General features: G+C 41.1%; 1 protein-coding gene across 1 annotated transcript in view; it reads right to left on the reverse strand.

The window, feature by feature from the left end:
* The window catches only part of LOC121614372 (neurexin-1a-like), a 247551-nt gene that overhangs the window by 151998 nt on the left and 73673 nt on the right, over positions 1–21880 (reverse strand). The window contains 4 exon segments of the mRNA XM_041948203.1: positions 3735–4176; positions 8100–8261; positions 9365–9388; positions 12477–12778. Coding sequence (XP_041804137.1) covers positions 3735–4176; positions 8100–8261; positions 9365–9388; positions 12477–12778 — 930 coding nt within the window.

Raw genomic sequence — 21880 nt, forward strand, 5'->3', positions numbered from 1 at the left:
CTGCCCCAGCTCTCTCCAGCCACAGCTGTTGTGACTTCCAAGCTTTGCACACTTGGCAAGGGCCACCCGTCACGCAGCCAGAACAGCTCCCTTCAGGTTATAGCTAACGAGCTCACTACATCAAACTCATTAGCAAGGAAACTTTCCTCGGAGTAGAGCAGGTGAAGAATGAGCATCGGTGTGGTCAGTGTGAATCCTGACAGAACTATCTACACTCCATTTACGTCAAAACTCGCCATGTGACGGCAGGTAGACGTAGTATCAAAAATATCTCTGGTTTGTGACATTGTTTTGCAAATTATAGGTTGAGAAATACTCATCAGCTAATGGCTTCTTTAAATCCTGTGATAAACTAAAGTCTTACAGTTGTACACAGCAAACAAGGATGCCGGAAGTCTACGGTAAGCATGTCTGTCTAAATTGATGTAAGTGGGAGACAAGAGAAGGATGTCAGCATCTTTCAGGCATCTGCTCAGAGTGCTCTGCTCACTTGTCACAGTCCTGTAAGGAAGTGTGTAAACACAGTCAAGCTATGTTAAGTCAGAAGGCACTATACAATCCCATGGGGAGATGTGCCATCACCAGGCTAGCAGCATGAGAAACATAACACACATACACACATCGCAGGACAGCCTATGTTTGGAACAGTATTCATAGCCGAAAGGGAAAGGGGATGTGTCTCTGCGAACGCTAGCGAGCATAAAAGAGGAGGAGATGGATACAGAACAAGATGGGAACATGGAGATAAAGATGTCTGGAAAGAAGATGAGGGAGGGGTATATGATGACAGATAAGAAAGCAGACAAGGGAACACAGCAGGAAATAATATCTTGGGAAGCAAGTACAGGGTGTACAGTCTAAGAGGGGTGATCAAAATGATGATGCAGACAATAAATGAAGATGAGTAACGATGACAAAGATCGGCAGTCCAGCCAACATTGAAGCATTTTGACCATGTTTCTGTCTCCTTCTTTCTGTCTACGGTCTGACCCATAAGTGGTACTCCATCATCAAACCTGAAGGCAGGGGTCCAAATGACGCCTCAGATCTTTCTCGCACTTTCTGCATCAGCAGCCAGGCTCAACTTGGCATGATGTCCCCTAACCCCACTCACACATCCCCAAAACATGTTAGACAGGGGATTACTACAATCCAGTTAGGGCGATACGGCCAAATCTCTCTATGTGATTGGATTCTCTGTAGAGAGAAGCTTGTGAGTGGGCTGCGGGGATGTGTTGTCTATATGTGTGTGTATGTGTGTGCATCTGTTTGTGCACTGTAAAGTGTGCACGTGTTTGTGTGAAGTAGTGGTGTGCGTGCCCTGGCAGGAAGTGGGAGCTACAACGGAGCAATGTCCGTGTAATGTCTCTGATGAGTGACCTACGGCACTCCCAGCCCAGAAGCCCTCACTTAAAAGCAGAGAGTCTCTTAGCGTCTCTAATGCATTGAGGTTAGAAGATGCTGTCTGAGAGCGAGAGTCCATTTACAGGGTTGCTTCCTGCAGGAAGAGCCGGCTAAACTAAATAGGGCAGGGATCATTATCTGCCATTGTCACGGCTGCAGGAAGTGTTGCACATGGAGGACCCGGCTGCAGATAATTATGTCTGGCTGTTGTGTTGCACTTCTGTTTTGAGTGATGTGCTTGGTGGTGTGTATTAATAAACATCTGACACGCAGATGAAAAGCTGAGTCTACCATATGTTTCGTGACTCATGCTCTCAGGGGATTAGTGAATTCCTTTCTTATGTTTCAAAATCACCTTAATTCTATCAAATATTAAAAAGTATAATTAAGGGGCGCAGGGGTGTATAAAAGCCTACAAGAGCCATGATAGCATTGTGTCGTAGGAGGGACTCGACTGTTTTATTTGTTTTACATTAAAACTGAATTGTATGTTGACAGGTATTGATTATGTTCATTCAGGCTCTCATAAGGGTAACAAATTAGTTGAGTGCAACACAGAATACACTTCTATCAAAACATGTCTCCACGCCTTTTGAAGTCTATGTCCATAAATGAAGTATTCCTTTGTTTTAGAAAGCTCTAAATCAGCTCAGCTTTCCCCCAAATATCAATATGTACCAATAATTCATGGAAAAAATAAATATAAAAATCCACATTTAGGAAAGCTATTGTGGAGGTTTTTGTATCACTTGCTTTGCCCAAATCTGCTATTTAATGCACCATTAAAATTACATGTATCCTGTGGGAATGGAAATCGCATGAGGCCTTTTCAGTACAAAAATTATAATGCTTCCATTCGAGGTGCCACGCACACATCATTACACACTGCAAACAATAGTGCTTTGCACAGCTCATGGAAATCTTGAGATGCAAGATAGATTTAGGACTGCAGACTTGCAGAATTTAATTGGCTTAAAATGATAGGGGGAGCGAAGATAAAATAGCACTGGTTAATTTGAAAAGTGCTGCCAAACACTGCGTATGGGTGTACCGTGTCTCAGCATCCAGGCCATTTTGTTACTCTTCTCACATGGGACGTCATCATAATGTAGAGACCTTTTTATGTCCCCTTCTAAGTGTTGATGCCTCAGACTTGAGGAAAGAAAGAAAAGTTATTCTGAAATGTCATTAGTGCACAGCTCAGCACAGCACTGTGCAGTAACTGTCTCAGTCCTGGGAGAGACCACCTCCTGTTTCCATGGAAACTTAGGCAGGGCAGACAGAGAGAACAGCGAGCGGAGTGAGCTCGACTAACAAAAAAAGATGTTCGATAGCTTTGTGTGTGTGTGTGTGTGTCTGCCTGTGCGCGTGTGTTAATGTGTGTGTGTACACTGCATGTAAGCTTGTGGGGGAGGATGATTGGACGTTACAGGACAGATAATGAACACAATCTAATTTAGCAAGACAGTGTTTCTTATAGTTTGGTCTAACATGACTAAATGGTGTAGATTCATGTTACTTGAGAAGTCACCCACATCTTTTTCTTCCACAGTTCTGCTAAGTCGAATCTAAGCCACTCACAACTGTATATTACTGCACATGACTGTATTCAGCCACTCCAACCAGAGTACTGGAGCTGAATTAATTAAGTTTCACAAAAAAGAAAAAAATCAAATCAAGTAAACCTCTCAACGATTAATACAGCTGAATGTGGAAAAAGCTCATGAATGGGCTCTATAGCTATTTTAACATTGTATATAGCTCAATTCAAACCACAACCCAGTATTGCTTTGAGGGTTGAGGTAATGAAACAGTTAATCTAATTTCCACCCCTTCAGATGGAGTGGAAAACATGGTCAAGGGGTATATCTAATTTGCAGCATGACATTGCGAGGCCTTGGCTCTAAGCACACGCTAACAAATTGCTGCTTAGATAAGCAAATCAACAGGGACCAGGGCAGTGCAACCTGGGGCTTCGAGGACACAACAGGAGAAGGGGGCAAAGTTATTTTGTGGCAAATACGTGTCTGGAATCATGACATATGACACATAGGTTCCACTATCCGAAGTCAGGTCACTGCCATCAAAACCTTTTATTATTAAATGGCTGCAACTGCTTACAACAACTATCTGGTGCAAACTAATATGTAATTTCCAGTGGTGATGTAGTATCAGCCTTGGTGTGGTGATGGATATTTTCTTTCACAGGAAAGTTAACTGTGACCCTACAGCAGTTAAATAGCTTATCTACTGTAGTCAGCGCCCACGCTTTCCTGTTACATGTTCGTCTGTTTTTAAAAACTGTACACGTTAACGGCCTTGAAACTTACCTGATCTGCCATCTCGCTGGAAGTCCACATGGTACCACTCGCCATCATTGACTTTCTTATTGACTGCCTTGGTCTTTGTGGTTCCTGAGCCCATGTCCAGCAGCAGGTACAGATGGCCATCCAGCATCTCAATGGCAAAGAAGTCCACCTTGAGAGTCTGAGGACTCTTGGAGTCTTTCGGCTGCTGCTTGGGCTTGCCATGGCTGAAGAGGAGAAGGCCGTTGGGCTCTGTGGTGCGAAAGTCAAAGGAGATGGAGCCTGTCTTCTTAGCGTTCCACTTGTTGAGGATGATGAAAGACTCTGGCGTCTCAAATGTGATGGGGTCCAGAGTGGCCACATTCTCGCACTTGAAGGCCACAGTGCCATGGATCTTCATCTTGGGATCACCCAGCTTGGCCAGCCTGGACAGCTCAAGTCTCACATCGTTGTTTTTATATACAACCTGAATTGAGGTAGAGTAGAGAAAGTATGTGAATTCTACAGTCAAACGGTAGCATATCTCACCTTCAAAGCGAACAGCTGACTTCTTTTGCTGTTTGCAGAATGTAAACATTAAAGGCAATCTAATACTGCTTATGCATAACTGCTTTCAAAAATTAATGAGCGCAATATGTCAAACAGCAGTTGTCCATGTGACATTTCACCCCCTCGGGACAGTGTGTCATAAGCAAGGCTTGTACGTCTCAACCCCTGGTCATCTTTGTCACACTGCACCTATGCATGAAAATGAGTTTGCGTGGCACCAAATGTCACTCACACCCGCTTTCTTTGCTCCCCATTCGAAACCTTCGTAGTACATGCACAGTGTACGCTGGCTGTGACTAGTTGAGACATCCATTTTGACTTTTAGCATCAGTGTCAACTGAAGGAAGAGACAGCCTTAATTTAAAATGCTATGGTGATAATGGTCGGGGAAAATGATTCTATCAGGTGGCATCTCCTGGGATTGCCTGTGAAAAGCGAGATGAAGAGTGATAAATCTAAACTGCCGCCTTGATTGCAGGTGTGGTGTAAAATGCTGATTAAGGCCCCTGTTGGAGCTTGTGATTAGAATAAAAGTAGGCAGATGATAGATATGCCTCTCTAAAGCAAATTAAAAATGAGTGCAAGAGCATACACACTGTGACATTCAATATACTGTACATTTAGGGAAATGATGAAATACAAAAAAATCTTATATTCTAATGCAGACAACCCATCATCAATACCAGTTTATAGTCTCAGACACTGTAACCCAGACACGGTTTGGCATCAGAGTGCTTGACTAAATGAAGTGAATTAGTGCAGTGACCTTTAAGATGCCAAGTGCTGTAGCGCTAAGGCGCAGAAGTGACAGACAGTAGCAACCCCTTAAAAAGAATGAACCGTAATGTCATTAAAAGACCAATTAACCACAGACGGGAAACATTATTACATAGTACAGCACAAAAATCAACTGACCAATTTGCCAACCTGATCCTTTTATTTACTGTTGTGCATGAAACTCATCTTCAATCTCTATAGTTACATAAAGGCAGCAAAAGGGCATATAAAGTAAATCTTCAAAATATTGATCAAAACATATCTGTAGAGATTAAGAAATGGCTACGATGTGTGTAGGGGGGCACTGATGCCACTTTGTGTAATTACCAACAGTCTTTGAAAAAATTATAGACAGTCATAAGCTCGTCATTATCCAATCTCCATAATGAAAGAGTGTTTAGTGTAAGTGCAGCTGTAATAGGAAGAGTCCCTTCCTCTAGTTACATCCAATTTCCATATGAGAAACTAATTGACATTTTGGTGAATGTCAAAATTTTTTCATCAAAGCATCAGTGTGGTTATGATATTTCAAAATTATGCCACCACAAGCACACACAAAGACACACACACACAGGTTTTTCTAATATAATGTGTCAATCAGTCTGCAAAGCAAATATCATGAAGAAAACTGAGTCTTTAAATGCAAAGCTGTTAATATGTCAGGCAGAGGCAACAATTAACACTTAATAACTACCCCTCAGGGGGAAAAAGCCAACTCAATGAACTCTTCCACACAACTCTACTAATTGGAAGATAAGGCTGTCAAGTGGCAGATAGCATTTAGAAACCATATTTGGTTAGTAATATGAGTATGCATATGTGTTTACATAACAAAAGAGTTCTGATGGTAAATCTATATTGCTTTAAACGGGACAAATCAAATGAGTTACAGCTGTGGAAAACACTGCCCATGTTTTTTATTTGTTGCCATGCTATGTGTTCACCTGAAAACGGGGACACCTCCGATGGGATTGCATTTGCATGGAGCATTATGTTTATCACTGAGTCAGATCTAGTGTGTCTAACTGTTCAGGTAGATGGAGCTCACAGCGGTGCATCAGAATTAGGTAAACTCAGGCTTAGATTCTTATAAATGCTTTTTGACTGACTGTATCAGAGTGCATTTAACTACAAGGAAAACAGGAAACAGATAATGGCAGGCTTTTATTCCTATGTCTTTATCTTATAAATATATTTAAAAAAAACATGTTTGACTGAGGGCCAAAACAAATATTTTTAAAATTCCATAGAAATAAAAAGGAATTGGAATAAAAGGATATGTTGACAAGAATCGCCAGACACATGAAATCATATAAAAGGAGTAAAGGAATAAGAGATGGACTTAAGCCATATTGAGTAAAGGCACAACAGATACAGCCAATAAACCCAAATCAATTCTTTATAATCAAGACAAAGGGCACCTTTCAGAGTCAAAGGAGCTTTGGTCTGAGCTACAAATGCTGCTGCACTAGTAGTGCTGCACTAATTTGTCATCAAGCTAGGGCTGTGACAACTGAGCTATTACTGCACCACCGTTTGTTTTGCCATCAGAACCAACAGGCAGGCGTGGCGACTCTCTGGAATCTGCACACGAGTGCTGCAACAAGCCACTTTGGAACGTGGCATCGATCAGGCCCCACAGCACATGCTGTTAAACCACCGCTCATATGTTATCATGACAAACACAAAGGATGACCACAGCTTCTGTGTAATTCAACAGGCCGGATGACGGGTGCAGAGAGCTTGTCTGTGTACTAAAAACATCAACAACAAATTGAAAGCCAAGTAAATATAACTATTGATTTTTTAGTATATGAGCTCAGTCCTTTTGGGGGGTATTGACATCTGTCTAGTAGAACTAAATATCAAATATTAAATGATCCTAGAAGCAAAGAAAAGAGGGGTAATCTCCTGAGAACAATCACAGCTCTGCTCCATATTATTTTTACATCTTTCAGTGATGCAACGATCTCAGAACAGTGAGAGCAGCCGCTGTGGTAAGGCTGACCAAGAGCAGTGAGGGCAGCTCACTGGGGCAGATGATCACGCTAAGGGTGCTCTAATCCCACTCCCTTTGTCACCACATCTGCAGCACCTCAGAGACATGCAGTTAAATAGGACACTCCCATTAAAAACCAGACTTGTAATGAGCTGTACATGGCGTGTGGACATGTGGTCTGCGCCCGGCCTGCTCATTAAACAGAGCTGCCTCAGACCTCTTTCAGAGGTTCACTGAGGATGACAGCCTATGCTTGAGGTGAGAGACAAAATGTAGGACACCAAAGGAGCAAGAGAAGGTACAAAAAAGAAAAAAGAAGAGGTGAGAAAGGGGGAAACAGCTTTTGAAATTAAAAGATAAATGAACAGATCATTTTGCAGCACTTTGGAGATTTGCCTGGTAGATATCTTTGTATATCCCTGGTGGCTCCTGAAGTAAATGCTTAAGGTCAGAATCCCTATTAACCAGCAAAAATAAAAAATAAAAAATACTTGTGTATAGCTTAAAGTGAAAGGTATAACATATGAACCCTCTGTTGGAAAAATTACCTCTTCCTCTCCCTCTCTTGTTTCATCTCTAGGGAAAAAAGTAGACTATATACGTACTCCTTGAATACTAGAACATGCAAGCAAAGGGGCGAGTGACAAATGACATATTGTAAGTTATGATCCAGATTCAAAGGGCCCATTACACCATGGAGCATCCAAGAGTGGTTCAAGGTGAGGGTTATAACCCAGTTGCACATTTCTAGCACGCTTAAGTTATAGTTAACAGGCATACTATGACATCTGAACTCATACACAACAACAATAAGGTTATTTAGGTAGGTCTGCATGTGTGACTGTGTGTGTCTGTGTCTGTATAACATTGTGAGGGCACTGAGGGGGCGGCAGAGGAAAAATAAAGTTTGTGTGAGAGTATGCAAGGAACAAACTAAAGCAAAGTGTAAATGATGAGACAAGGTCAGTGTGTGGGTGGAAGGGCCTGTTTTGGTGTCCTAAGGTGAAGCCAGTCATATCCTGTACACCCACCAGCATCAGAGTGCACACAGAAGTGGTGTTTACCTCCTTGAGGCAGCCCATGAAGTTGTTGCTAACTGGAGATCCGGGCAGATCAGCTGTGCTAGGACTCCCTCCAACATAGAAAAAGTCGTCAGAGCCTAGCATGGTGTAGTCTTCTTGTGTATATCCTGTGGTGGTCAGAATCCCATCCACGGATATTGTTACCTAGACAACAAAGCACAGGGAAAGGACACGCTATACTCAGACAGCCTATATACTGCAATGCTATTGCTTTTCCTTGTTGTTGTCTATGACAGACTTCCCTATATGTTTTTTTTTTCTGAAACCCATTTTCATGTCTGTTTTCATTGTCTTTTTTCTTGTTTTTTTAATATTATTTTGTCCAGTTTGATTAGTTGGAAGACTGCAAGCCTTCAAAGGAATGCTATTCTAGTTAGTGAAAGTTAGTGAACTGCCCATACTACAGTGTTAGTATTGCGCCTACTGCAACTTAAAAGTACTTTAGCAGACACAAAAATGGTGTTAGTAGAACGTTATCTTGGTTAGTTTTACTATTAATTCCATATTAGCACGTCCAGCAGTTCTAGAAAAGAAATCAAAACGTGCTACAAGGTTAGAGAGGGAGCACATGCTCTGAAAAGCACAATCACCATTTAGTACAGGACAATGATTGAGGGTGTTAGGCAAAAAAAATTGCATGCATGCATATGCCTTTTCTTTTTGATTACGAGCATACAAAAAGAAAATGTTCCCAAATTCCCGATTGGGATAAGGAATCGGTATTTTTGACACTCTCGCCACAGTGTCGGATGCATGCAAAATCTCAACACTACAAAACCACAAAAAGAAATAAGAAAGCACCAGAGAAGCACCAACGATAAACACAGCTCAACTGTCACATTCATGTTGACAAATGGGCAGTGTGACATTTGCAACACGTAGTCAAAGTGCATGCCATGCAAAGTGAATGGGGATACAACTGGCTGAGCCAAAGAGCATCAGGCCAGCCAGACAGGAGAGGGTCCTCATTATTAACCACAGCCTGATGCAAAAGGCTTGAAATGATGCTCCTAAAAAGGTGGATCAAACAGAATTGGACAGGAAACAAGTGAAATAAAGAGGGTGAAACCAATGAATGAACCGAGAAACTAAAAAGGATTCGAAAAGTAAGCAGAAGAGTACCAACCGCAATTTCCCTTTTTTTGTAAATGACGTCTACAGTAAAAAAAGAAAGAAAAGAAACACACGGCAAACCCAAACTAAGAAACAATTAGAATGATATCTACCGAACAATGTAGTTTGTTTACCATAGCGTGTCCAATGCCTGAGTGCTTTGTGGAAAAGGGGGGAGAAAGGAAATTAAAAACTGTGAACAGAATAACGATTGTTACTCAAATAATATATGATGGTCAATACTGTTAGTACATTGTTAAACGGCAAAAACCATACTGGTTAGTAGAATGACACATTCCATGAATGATGTTAGTTTCCAAAGCATGTTAGTAACATAGAGAAAAAGGGCAAAATAAGTTTAACAAGAAAAAAGCAGACCAAGGAAATAACAACAATGCTCCACAGGAGGTGCCAGAGCTCAACCGCTGACTCCCTAAGCTCCTCATGGTGTTTTTGCACCATGTTGTGTATGTGACCATACCATTCAGTAGCAGAAAATACTCCCTTACCCAAGTCCTGACAACAGGTTATGATTGACAGACATCAAATGGTTCATAAGAAAGAATGCCTAAAGCACATCAGTTGACCCTCTTTAATGAAGTCCCAAGTTCAAGACCATTTTAAAGCTTTGTTTTTTTTATTGGTACCAGTATTTGCCTTCTTTTGTACTTGGTTTTAGGCTTGAGACCAATCCAGTGTATCACACTGTCCGGCGCTGATACAACACTGTACCTCCATTTGGTCTTATTGATGAACTTTAGGATCACTTTACTGCAATGAGACAAAGCAAAGAAGACCCTGACACAAAATGAGGAGGATGGCAATTTTGATCCCCCCACAGAGCATGCACTCAATATGCTTGGTTTTCTTCCACAATTTGAATGCAGGGAATGTTCAAGCTGGCCAAATCCTTAGGTCTGCCAATAATCAATTTGCTGATTATGCAAAAGAAGCAGCTTTGGTACTGAGGTGGAGACAAACGTTTCCCACCAAATGAGCACGAACAAATCTAATGATGCTGTCTTAATGATGTTTTTACCTCATGCTAACATTGAAAGCTTTGTCTGACTGTCCTTAGAAATCTTTTATGTAGGTCAAAATAATCTGTTTGATATTGTGAACAGAAAGAAATGTGTGCTGTTCTGTTTAACACAGGATAAACAGTCTAACATGTTCTACATGCTTGCTACAGCTTTTTTGAGGCCACAGTCTACACAAGGTAATTAAAAGCATGTGCTTATCTTCCACGCCTAAAGGTTTACTCTGGTCAAAAACTCTGGTCCAAGATGTCTTTACCTAGTTTATTCAGTTCCATGACACAATGCCCCTCCTGTCCTGCTGACAATGTCTCCACCTGCTGACATTAGCAGGTGATCTGCACCAACCACATGGGATCTCAACAACCAGGAGCATCCCAATTGTCTAGACTGACTTGAAGCAGCAGCAATGGATTTATTTCCAAAAGATGTTGGGACCAAATGGTGGAAATCAAACCACGTTCTGTTAAGCCTCTCAAACTGGACAAAGAAGACGCTAACACACAAAATCTGTCTTTTGTCTTCAGTGGGAAAGAGTAATATTTGTTCCTACACTGGACTTACTGGCTAGGAGCTGCTTGTGAAAGTAGCTGTCTCAGATGAAGACAAGCAATGCGATGATTTTTTGGCTACTTCCTGGTCCCTAAGAAGACCAGGGATATGAGACCACTCTTGGACTTACACTTTTCAGGTTACAATCTTCAGTCAACAGGAAGAGGAGTTCCTGCTGCCCCAGTACACAGGTGCTATACCCAAAAGTGGAGCAGGACTTTTGGTCCAGAGTCTTTGAAACCACATGAAAAGCAATTGTGGAAATGATACAGTAGAATCCTGTTATGCAGCCACTGGGTCCAGAGGCACAACACACCTGCAGCAGTGGTTTGTGCACTTTGGGTTGAATCCCAAATGCCATGTCGACAAAGCTCTTCCACCTGTGGCCAATTAGGCCCTGGAGTACTGGAAGAAACCAAATATTCTGAGAACACATTGGCCTACTGTAAGCGGAAGCGGCAATGTTTGGCCAGCAGGGATGTGAAATTTCAACCATCAGCCCTCTCAGTGGTGGCACACATCAACTGGCATGGAAGAGCCAGTTGTTACTGTTGAAAGCCACTGAGAAAGTGTTGATGTGTGCCTCAGGAAGCCTCTGGTCTATTGAGATCCTTGGTGTATTCAGATCATGACTCCAACAGACTGGCACTGCTGTCATGTCCAAGGGCGGTCTGCCACTAGCAGAGTGGCAGCTGCATCCTGACACCATTTAGTAGATTGTATGTTGGCCTGGTACAAATCAGTCGTAGTTAATCTGTTTGCAACGCAACAAACACTCACTGACCTCTGTTGCTTCACTCTTGCCAGGACAATCTGTTCCTGCAGGTGGATGCGGTTGCACATGCTCTACGGCCAAAGGCTCAGCTTTACACCTTTCCTTCACCCTATCTGATTCCTCCGCTCTTGGTGAGAATCAGGCAAGAACGGATTTTGTTGTTTGGCTGGCCAGTCCCCCATTTATGAGTATCACTGCCACAGGCAAATGGCTGATGAATCTGATGTCCTCTGTAAACACATACAACTGGTACAAGCTGCTGAATGAGATTTCTAGAGACATCTAATTCATAAGAAATCTTGTGCTGCCCAACCAGGTCAAAGGTTCGAAGCTTAACCCTAAATTTAGAAACGCTTTACATGTTTTATACTGAAAATTGTGCTTCTTATAAAGTCTAACGTATTCTTATTGACTAAACGCTTATCTTTTACCTCATGAAATAATCCTCGACAGTGATGTCATCCTTACCAGAAATGAGTGCTCAATAACCGTAAACAAGCACTATTTTGTTGATACAGTTGAGACATTTGAGTTTTTTTTCAATTTCAATTACTGAAAACAGTGAACAGTGTAACTGGTAGAAACCATTAAAACCAAATAAATACTCATTTGATGTCACACATGTGGATAAGCATGAATGCTGTTTTAAAGCAACGTCTTTCTTTCCTCCCTCAAATTGTAACTTAATAGACGTCTTGATCGCATCTCGATGTCCCTGCTCACTTGCGGCTCTGTTTTATCTCCACCATACACCACCATGATTCAATTTAGCAATCCAATTACAATGTCTGGAAAAAATAATATATTGTATGATGGTAATGATTTAAGTGCATTTGTTTTAATTCATTTACTGAGTCTCTGCATCACCCTCTGTACTGTTACCTGACGTAGATTCCTTGTTACTTTGACATCATGCCAATCATTGTCATTAAATTTCCCATTGACTGGCTCCACAAGAGCTTCAAAGGCTCCAGACCCCAAATTAATGACGAGTGAGACAGCCCCATTTTTCAGTGCCAGGTTGACGTAATCAGCTGATTTGCCCGTGTGCAGCATCAGTCCATTCCTCTGTAGGGTTTTGAATGACAATGTGATTTCATCACTGCTGCTTTGAATCGGGTTCAAGGACAAGTCGTAGCAGAAGAACTCAGATCCTTTGAAGGTTGCAACATACTCTTCTTTTCCTGCGGAGACAAAGACAGAGAAATGTGTTGCATTAATATCTTGGTCTCCTGGGTGCCTGTTGGGAAGTTGTCAGAAAAAAATGGGAAAGAAAGTCTCAAAAATGTTGGATTAACAATAAACACACTGAAATTGGTGAGAGGTGGAAAGCTGAAATGTGATGGAAGGTACATTTGGAGATATGCATACTAGCTTTCAATGACAAGCTAGTACCTACCTTAGCCAGAAAACACAGCTGTGTGGAGCATAACACTGCATTACGTCTTACCTATGATATGCCTCAATATGTTTGTACAGGAATTATATATACAGTTCTATACAATTGCTATCGCTGAACATGTCTACCTGGTACACAATGCTGATGTGCTCCTTTACTGCTTTCTCATATAAATACATGATAGCACTATGTTCTCTTTCCTCATGCTACTGTTTCTTTGTGATCAAGGCTGAGGAGCTACAAGGACCAACCACTACATTAACATACAGTTGTAGACTACAGCTGCTTTAGGTGGCAGTCATGAACATGCACATACAGTATTCACAAACCAGACCGCCCTCCCCAAAACACATAGTGTCTGTGCATGCAGCTTATTATGACCCAAATTTATGCTTTAGGCGGCGACCTCTTGCGGCCAAAAAGTAATTAAGATAAATTAAGACCAACAAAGCTTGATTAAGGAGGAGGTGGGGTGGATTGACAGGTCAAACGGAGGACTTTCGACAAGAAGACTGTTATTCAGGTTGCGTGTTAAAGCAAAACACTGACTTATTTTATCTCACATGCATAAGTTAACTTAAGTAATTCAGATACTTATTTTAACCAAAACTATGATTGTTTCCTAATTCCTGTTGGCGGCATCTCCAGTGGTCATATATGTCATTTTGGGAGTGATTGGCAAATGACCTACTTTTATGCATGAGGACATGTTTCACAAACTATATACTGACTTATGAACCAAATGCCAACAGAAGTTATTGAGGCTTATTTACACCAGCTTCATGAGAAGATTGGAGAACAGTACACATCACGATAGTTCGCTCACAATAATCAGGCATATATGCATAAAATAATATGATATGACAGCACCCTATGACAGCATCACATGAAATTAGATCCTACCGAGCACGTAAATCAATTATGTGAGATGCATTACTGTCACCAGGTAATTTAAAGTCTGCACACACTCCTCAGCCAGCCAGAGAGACGTGCACACACACACATTTAAAACTGGAGAACTGAAATTCAAACAAGTAAAGCTCGACAATATGACCCCTCAGCAATAGAAAACACTGTAGAGCCTCTCAACTAACACAGACCACAGGCTAAGCAAACACTGAGATATCTTTTTACCTTTGCACAGATAAATGGACCACAGCAGTCAGCGGTCCATTTTTACTTGCTGGACTGATATCTATACTAGCTTTGGTCGTGAGGGGATTCACATATGTTAGTGTTGCCAATAAATCATGAAATCTGATGGGAAATTCAAATCACACACACACATTTATGTTATCTCCAAGTACCAACTACATTTGAACAGGGACCCCTGTGACTTTGTCAATCAATATCTTTCTCTCTTTCTGCAAATCGATACCTGTACTATAAAGGTTTATTAATACATTCTCACTTGTTTGTGACCCTCTTAAAACTAGGGTTGTATTACATATACTTCCAAGACCAGTACTGTATTCATTCCTGACCACCAATCTCCCACAATTCAACTGTTGGAGCAGATAGCATCCCTGTGACAGTTTCATGTGGACTCCTTCCACCACAAAACACTCAATTAGTTTGGCTACATATGTCTCTCAGTATGCTCACACATCTCTACATTCATCAGCCATCAGACATCCTGAGATGTGACAGGGGCTGGACAAAGCAAAAATAACACTGTGAAAAACCTTAACAATGTTAGCATGAGGTAAAAACAGAGCTGCACTGAGCGTCAGAGGGTGATGCATGTGAACACCCATTAGAAAGCGTTTAAAAACAGGTTTAGACGGATAACAAGCCATTAAAGCCACTAGCAGAAAATAAACCACCAAAACACAAATGGACCAAAGCATTCAATTATCATAAATGGAAAGCGCTGCACATTTATAAATGCTTGCCAAAGAAACACAGACACACGTTCAAATACACGTACACACACACACACACACACACACACACACACACACACACACACACACACACACACACACACACACACACACACACACACACACAAGCTTAAAGTAGCATCCAGGCATGCATACAACAACACAACAAATAAAAGGGGTTGCTGTCCACAACAATTTGTCACCTCATTGATTCCCCCTTAAAGGCACTATAGTGCACCTCTGGGAACAGTGCAAGGCGCCGTAATTGAAGTTGACTGGATCTCACCACTCTTTGTTCATTCCCTCAATGTCTGAGGCCCGTATCAGTGAAAATGAGAGACCTCTACCCTCTTCACTAAACCCACCCATCCCCGCTCCACAAGCTCAGTGACCACATAACAAATAGAGCCAATACTTTGGGGTCATTCTCATCTCTCTCTCTCCACACATCCCCATGCCTGCACTTCACAGTTAATTCCCCAACCAATGGAGAATGAATTGTGTGTGCGCAGCAGGGCCATTGCTAGGAATTTACAACTCTTGGGGCTCAGCCCAGAGGCAGTTTCAGGACGAGGGGCACACATCTCCTTACAGAAACATATTTCCATTCAAACACTCTGATGTAAACATATGTACGACTAAATGAAGCAGAACAACTTGAGCATCAGTCAGCACTCGGCTGTAGCACATTTTTAAAAAGAAAATTAAATTTCAAAAACGAACAGATGTTTTTTTTTAATTGAAGACATATTTTTTACAACGATTGTGATGCTGGCAAAGCATGACTTGTCAATCTTTAGACTTTAAGCATTTGGAGTCATTTTACCATCAAGCTCTCAGCCAAGTCAAGTGTCAGGCCAAGCTAGCACTCAAACTTCCATCTGGCTACCAATAGTAAGCAAGCACACAGCTGGCTCTTTTTAGCTGCCTCTCCATATCTGGATAATAAGGCACCCTTCGAATGCAAACTATATTCTTTATAAGTGCTTGGCAGGTATATACCCTATATTTGTCAGCCAGAGCTGATCAGCCATGAGAAGCTGCACATTTATGGCCCTGAGAGTTGAGAGAGTCACTGTGTGGGTGTGTTGTAGCTGGACTGGACTGTACAACAAAAAATTGTGGATTCATTTTGTTCTATTTGATAATGTATACAATGAGAAAGATAATTTAGTGTGTAGTTTCTCTTCAACTACTTTAGCTTTTCTTGGCCCAGTGGTGGCACTGACACACTAAAAGCAGTGCATCACAAAGCATTTTTCGGCCCTACTCTCAGAGCTGTCCCCTTTTTCATCCCAATGGAGTTTACTAGCCTGAATTACCACCTGAACTGCAGCTCTACACTGTACTACACAGCTTTTTAGCATCTTTTAGCTCAGAGTTTTGGTTTCATGGCCTGCAACACTATTGTTCATGCTCACTGCTCTCGTCAACTTTGTTTCCAGCCGCAGTGGGCAGCTATTTTTAGTGAAAAACCTCTCGTAAACCGACCACCCGACTGATACCTGACAGACAAAGTGACACAGTTAGCTACTAGCGGGTGAATTTAGCAGGCAAATAAGAGTCTATGGAGGGGATATTAGGCTCATTGGCTGACAAGAAAGATCACTCTAAATGAATGTTGGATTTATTTCAAACACATTAGACATAACAAATTAGCATAACATGTCAAATGTGTGAAGATGAGACTGTTATAAAGCGTTTTGAAAATGGATTAGTGTTGCTTTAACAGAAGCTTTGACTCTTAGCTATTTTGCACTTAACATATAGTGTATAATCGGCATAAGCCTGAGATGAGTAAGTGGCTGAAAGCGAGGAAGTATAAAATACATAAAATACTGCTTGATGATTTGGCTTTAATGTCATGTATACTGTAAAATATTTTATTTCTTCAAACTACACATGAGTTTGACTGTCACAGCCCCCACAAAAAAAAAAAAAAACAGATAAAGACACAACAAATGCTGACAGCAGGACTGGTTTGCATGATAGCGTGTAGCTAAACGCACACATGCCAGATTGGAAGGCAGGATCATGTAAAACAGTGACTACTAAAATCAAACATACCCCACCCCCTTGAGGAGGAAGCACATTCTGAAAGTAAAATCTGACATTTCTGACAATTATCCCATTTACATATGCTTAAAAGGGATAATGACTACCACCTGAATTCACCTCATTAGTCTAGCACATGCAAAGAGTATCCTGAATATTTTGTGCATTCAGAGTATAATTTCTGAGCAATGAAAGAGAAGCAGTAGCAATGCAACTGGTGAGCAGTTTGTACACCTGTGTGTGGATCTCTTGCAGACACAGCATCACAGCAACCTGCAGTGTTAATATCTAGCTGCAGATGTGTCACTCAGATGTGTCATTTTCCTGCAGAAAAAAAAGGCGACTTGCTCTTGAAGAAGACTACTGTTTTGTCATTGTGTTCTCCTGAGTATTTGGGTGTGTCCCACGTGTCTCTCCGGCTGTCCTATGGTCTACAGTCAATCAAACTACAGCAAAGTGCCTGCACCTTAATGCCCTTGAGTCATCAATGGGAACATGGATGAGAGCCAGCTCCTTTAGTCTGTTTTCAGAGAACAGAGGACAGAAAAAGGCACGAACAGAGTGAAAGTGTAGCTCCTAGGGAAAGGCCATAAATAGACACATAGGTAAAAACTTGTCACAGTCTGTTGTTCGGAGTCATTCAACCCCTTTCTGAGCAAAAACAGAATATCAGTGTTTTCACCAACACCCAAGATGTTCAGAAGTTCTGAAATTCACCATTAGCAGAACATGTTTTAAATAGCATTTTCGTTTCCTAGATTTATAATAGACGTGATAAATTTGACTGTGTTTTGACATTCTTGACACTTTCCCCTACTCTCTCCTACATTTGGGATTGTCCTCTGCCATACAGATAATTGTTAATCAATAGCATATAACTGTTAGTGCCATTCAGGAACCGTATTCTCAATGGTCACATTACATTTGAGGTTGTGGTCCAGAACTAACTCCCCATATTGATGGAAGTAATACAATTATCCGCCACTCAAATTAAATTAGTGTCGCAAAGAGTCAAAGAGGCATGATGCTGCAGGAAGCTACGAGAAACAGCAAGGTATACCTCACTGCAAAAACAGAGGAGGCAGCATAAATGTCTGCTGAGTACGTTGAACTAAATCGCTCATTTATTATGAAGCACCAAGGGGCCACAAGCATGAGCATATGTACAACAGTGCCAGCGTGTGCCTGAGCAACCAGGAGGCTCCTCATCACTCACTTTGCTCTGACACTAATCTGGCATCTGCTACTCTATGGCTGCTTTTTAAATTAGCTTGCCACCCAGGGGAGCACGCCGCCTGTCAACATCAAATCATGACACAACAGTCTGAAACAGACTCAGCAGGATATGAGAAAAATTACCTGTGAAATGATCGTCAGGGGTAGCTTTGATTTTAATTGCCATTATTCTCATCTGTGACATTTCGGACCACATGATGTAATTAATACATTTGTCAAAGACACCAAGACAAACTAGAAGTGAAATGATGGGAAATTATAGAAATCCACCATAATTCATCGGTTCAAATGCACATTGGTTTTCAGCTGCTGAAACCATTTCACGCATACTGCTTCAAGAAAATCCAGTTCATATCATTATTAACGGCAAAATATGATTGTCCTCAAGTGACAACAGAGATATTTCAGGGAGCTGGAGTAGGGGTGTTATAGGCATTGCTAAAACAGACAGGGTAATTATGTTGCCCATCTCCAATGACAGTCCCAAGCATTAACTGTGACTAACTCTACATCACTGTTTCCCTGTCAGAGATCTCACTAACATCCACCCTCCTCGCACCACTAGAAATACCCTTCTTCAGCTCACAGTAACAAGCTGAAACAAAAAGAGCTTGTTGTGCCACCCCCAGTTTTCTACGGTTCAGAAGGAGTTCACATTTCTGGGGAAAAAGGTAAGACACACTTCGAAAGAAGCACCTGTGGATTTTTGAGGACTAGATGCGCCATAAATAAAATTGGACAGTAAAGCCATGCATGGAGTCCAAAGTCCTTTAATCGTCTGTGGCAAGGCTGTAGGACTGCCACTGGATTTCACTCTGTTCCCATTTACTCTGTTTCCTTGTTTGACTGGCAGCCTATTAAAGTGATACAGAAGTTAGAGTCTGGCAGCCTATTAAAATGATAGGAAGTTAACGTCATGAAGACGGCCTAAGCCTCTTACGTTATGACAGAGAGAAGCGTTTTTGAAGTGCTGCATTCTTTGAGAACATATTTTATTACATGATTATCACACCATTCAAAAGACTTAATAAAATGTCTCAAACTGCTTATAGCTTGAAAGGTAGGCATTCCCAATTCATTGATTGCTGTGCTTCATATTAATTTTGTTGCTGTTAATGTGTGCAATAAAAGTTAAATATCTGTGAAGCAGATTGTTTCTGCTGCTGTTAGTGTTGACAGAGCAGCAGGACTGGGCAAGAAAGCCTAAATTAGCTCAGTTAAATTCATCCAGGCACTTAACTGAAGGAGTCAGCATGCGTGGACGTGCATGAGCCTGCACATACCAAGTTCTGTCAGACGCCATACTGTTCTAGCTTAGCATACAGTGTCATTTAGATTCACAGTATGAAGTATGTCTTGCTGCGCTCAGAGAGAGTCCCCTCCCCCCGTGTCAGTCTGCAGAAACACTACACTACATTTACTCATAATTGGCTTCGCCATTCAGCTTGTCAGTTGTTATTAGGCACTTATTAGAATATGTGGTTGCTATTCTGAGTCATTCAAGGTGTACGTCAATTTGTGTGCAAATGTGTGCACCGGTTTACCAGGTTTTCTGGGTTATATACTTTTAACTGTCTGAGACTTTTATATAATATTATATTTAAATGAATCATTAGTAAGTGCATTATCATTATGATTAAGCCAGTCTTTTATACAGCCTGTGACTTAGTAGACAGCTGACGGTCAAATATATTTGTTCTGACTAAAGACTATGCAAAAATTTGATTAAAGTTTTGGTTGACTGGTATCATTTTGATTAATCGAAATGATTAATTAGTCAATAAAATGTAAGAACTTAGTAAAAAATGACCAGCAAACGCTCACAGGGCCACTTCATGTAGTCATACATTCAATTGTACAGCAGCATAAATCTTCACATTTAAGAAACTAGAGCTGAGAATGTTCTTTCATGAAAAATTCCTCTGCATTTCATCAATTATCAAAATGCTTGATTACTTTTCTGTTCATTGACTAGTCTATTAAATATTCAGCTCCAATGTTATGACACATTTTTTCATTTGAGACAGTATCAGTATCATATCAGAGTCTCGTTCTCTGTCTAGGCATGAGTCAAAGCCCTCTCTGTTTGAATTAATTACTTAAATTCAGCCATTCAGTAGAAATGCAGCCACATGACTATGACACAAAGCAATGAGAAAACATCTCCCAGTAAAACCAACAAATGATGCGCGAGGCCGGAACTTACAGCAACAGCCAACACGCTGCCTTGCTAGCAAAACAGTCTGCATCAGTTAGCTAACTGCAATTACAGCTGACTAAACTCCTCAATGACCAGAAAACAGAAACATAACGTTACTTACAGATGATGCCTCATCTGTAGAATTACAGACAGGGCTGATGAAAACACATTTCTCAGCTAACTGCAATGGTAATGTTAGCGGGCTGTAAACATCAGCTTTCTTACAACTGAAACTGAATTCTTGTTTCTCCCCTTGAAGAGCAGACAACACAGGTTCAACCTGACATATTAGTCCCCCTAGTGGCCAGGAGTTAAAACTGCAGCCTCTTGAGATGATAGTCTGAATAATATTTATTCTGTTTGGAAAGCAGGTCAAAATTTCATGGGCTTTATATTAAGCTAATAATGTATTATTAAAGTTGTATTCTTGTTCAATTTGGTGGTTGCTTACATTTGTTTATTTTTTTCAATATATTATATTAAAAAAAACATTTTCATCTTTATATCACCATATTCAGAGATGAGGGTTTGGACAAAATAACAGAACCGCCTACAGATATGCCAACATCAAGACAGTCATAAGGAGTAGGACTATTTTTGCCTTCACAACTTAAATCCTTATTTCTGTCATGCTGCATCCTGAACCATGTCTGGCAAGAAACTGAACCACTCTTCAAAAAGGGAAGCCTCCAGTTATTTGATGGAGAAAGGAGGTGGAAACTTCACATTCTGCTTTTCAGAATCCAGCTAATCCACGCTGCATTTAATCTCGAAACCAATGAGTTTGTGTGCATGAGCTCATGGTGACATTGTCATCTGGGAATATGGGAACACCAAAAGAGAAAACTGTTTGCACCACAGGGTGGTCCTGGTGGTAAATTATCTCCATATTCTGTGGTTTTTACACAGTCATGCAGGGCAACCACCACGCCAGATGATTTCCACACAGCTGCTGCCAACAGCATCACCACGCTTTACAGCTGGCGACCGGGATTGTAGAGAGAAGGCATCCTTTTACTTTCTCCGGAAACTCATCCAGATGAAGTAAAACATGTGAATGATGCCTCATTACACTGTTTTCTCATTGCTCAGTGTTCCATGTTTCATGCCCACTATCAATATGTTGAATATTAGAGTAGGGCAACATGAAAATGCACCTTATACTATTAATCATAACATCACTTTACCCAATTTCTCCTATCAGTTTAGATTCATAAAGATGAATAAATTGCTGTTGCATTTTGCTGGGGAGTGAAGCTTAACAAAAAGTAAATATTAGCTTGCTGGCAGGGACAAAGCTAGAGTGAAGGTCAGAGCTACATCCTGTTATTAATAGCCACTATCTATGTCAACAGCTCTCTCTAATAAAGGATGACAATGTGATGCATATAGCATTTCAAAGGTTATATGGCATCATGCTGATGCGCACTATAGGCCTCTAAAGTATGAGGTAATAGTCTGGGAGGTGCGGGGAGGGGTTGAGTGGTGGAATCCAGCCAATAAAATCTAA

Source organism: Chelmon rostratus, chromosome 11 (genome assembly GCF_017976325.1).
Source record: "Chelmon rostratus isolate fCheRos1 chromosome 11, fCheRos1.pri, whole genome shotgun sequence".
Classification (NCBI taxonomy): Eukaryota; Metazoa; Chordata; class Actinopteri; order Chaetodontiformes; family Chaetodontidae; genus Chelmon; species Chelmon rostratus.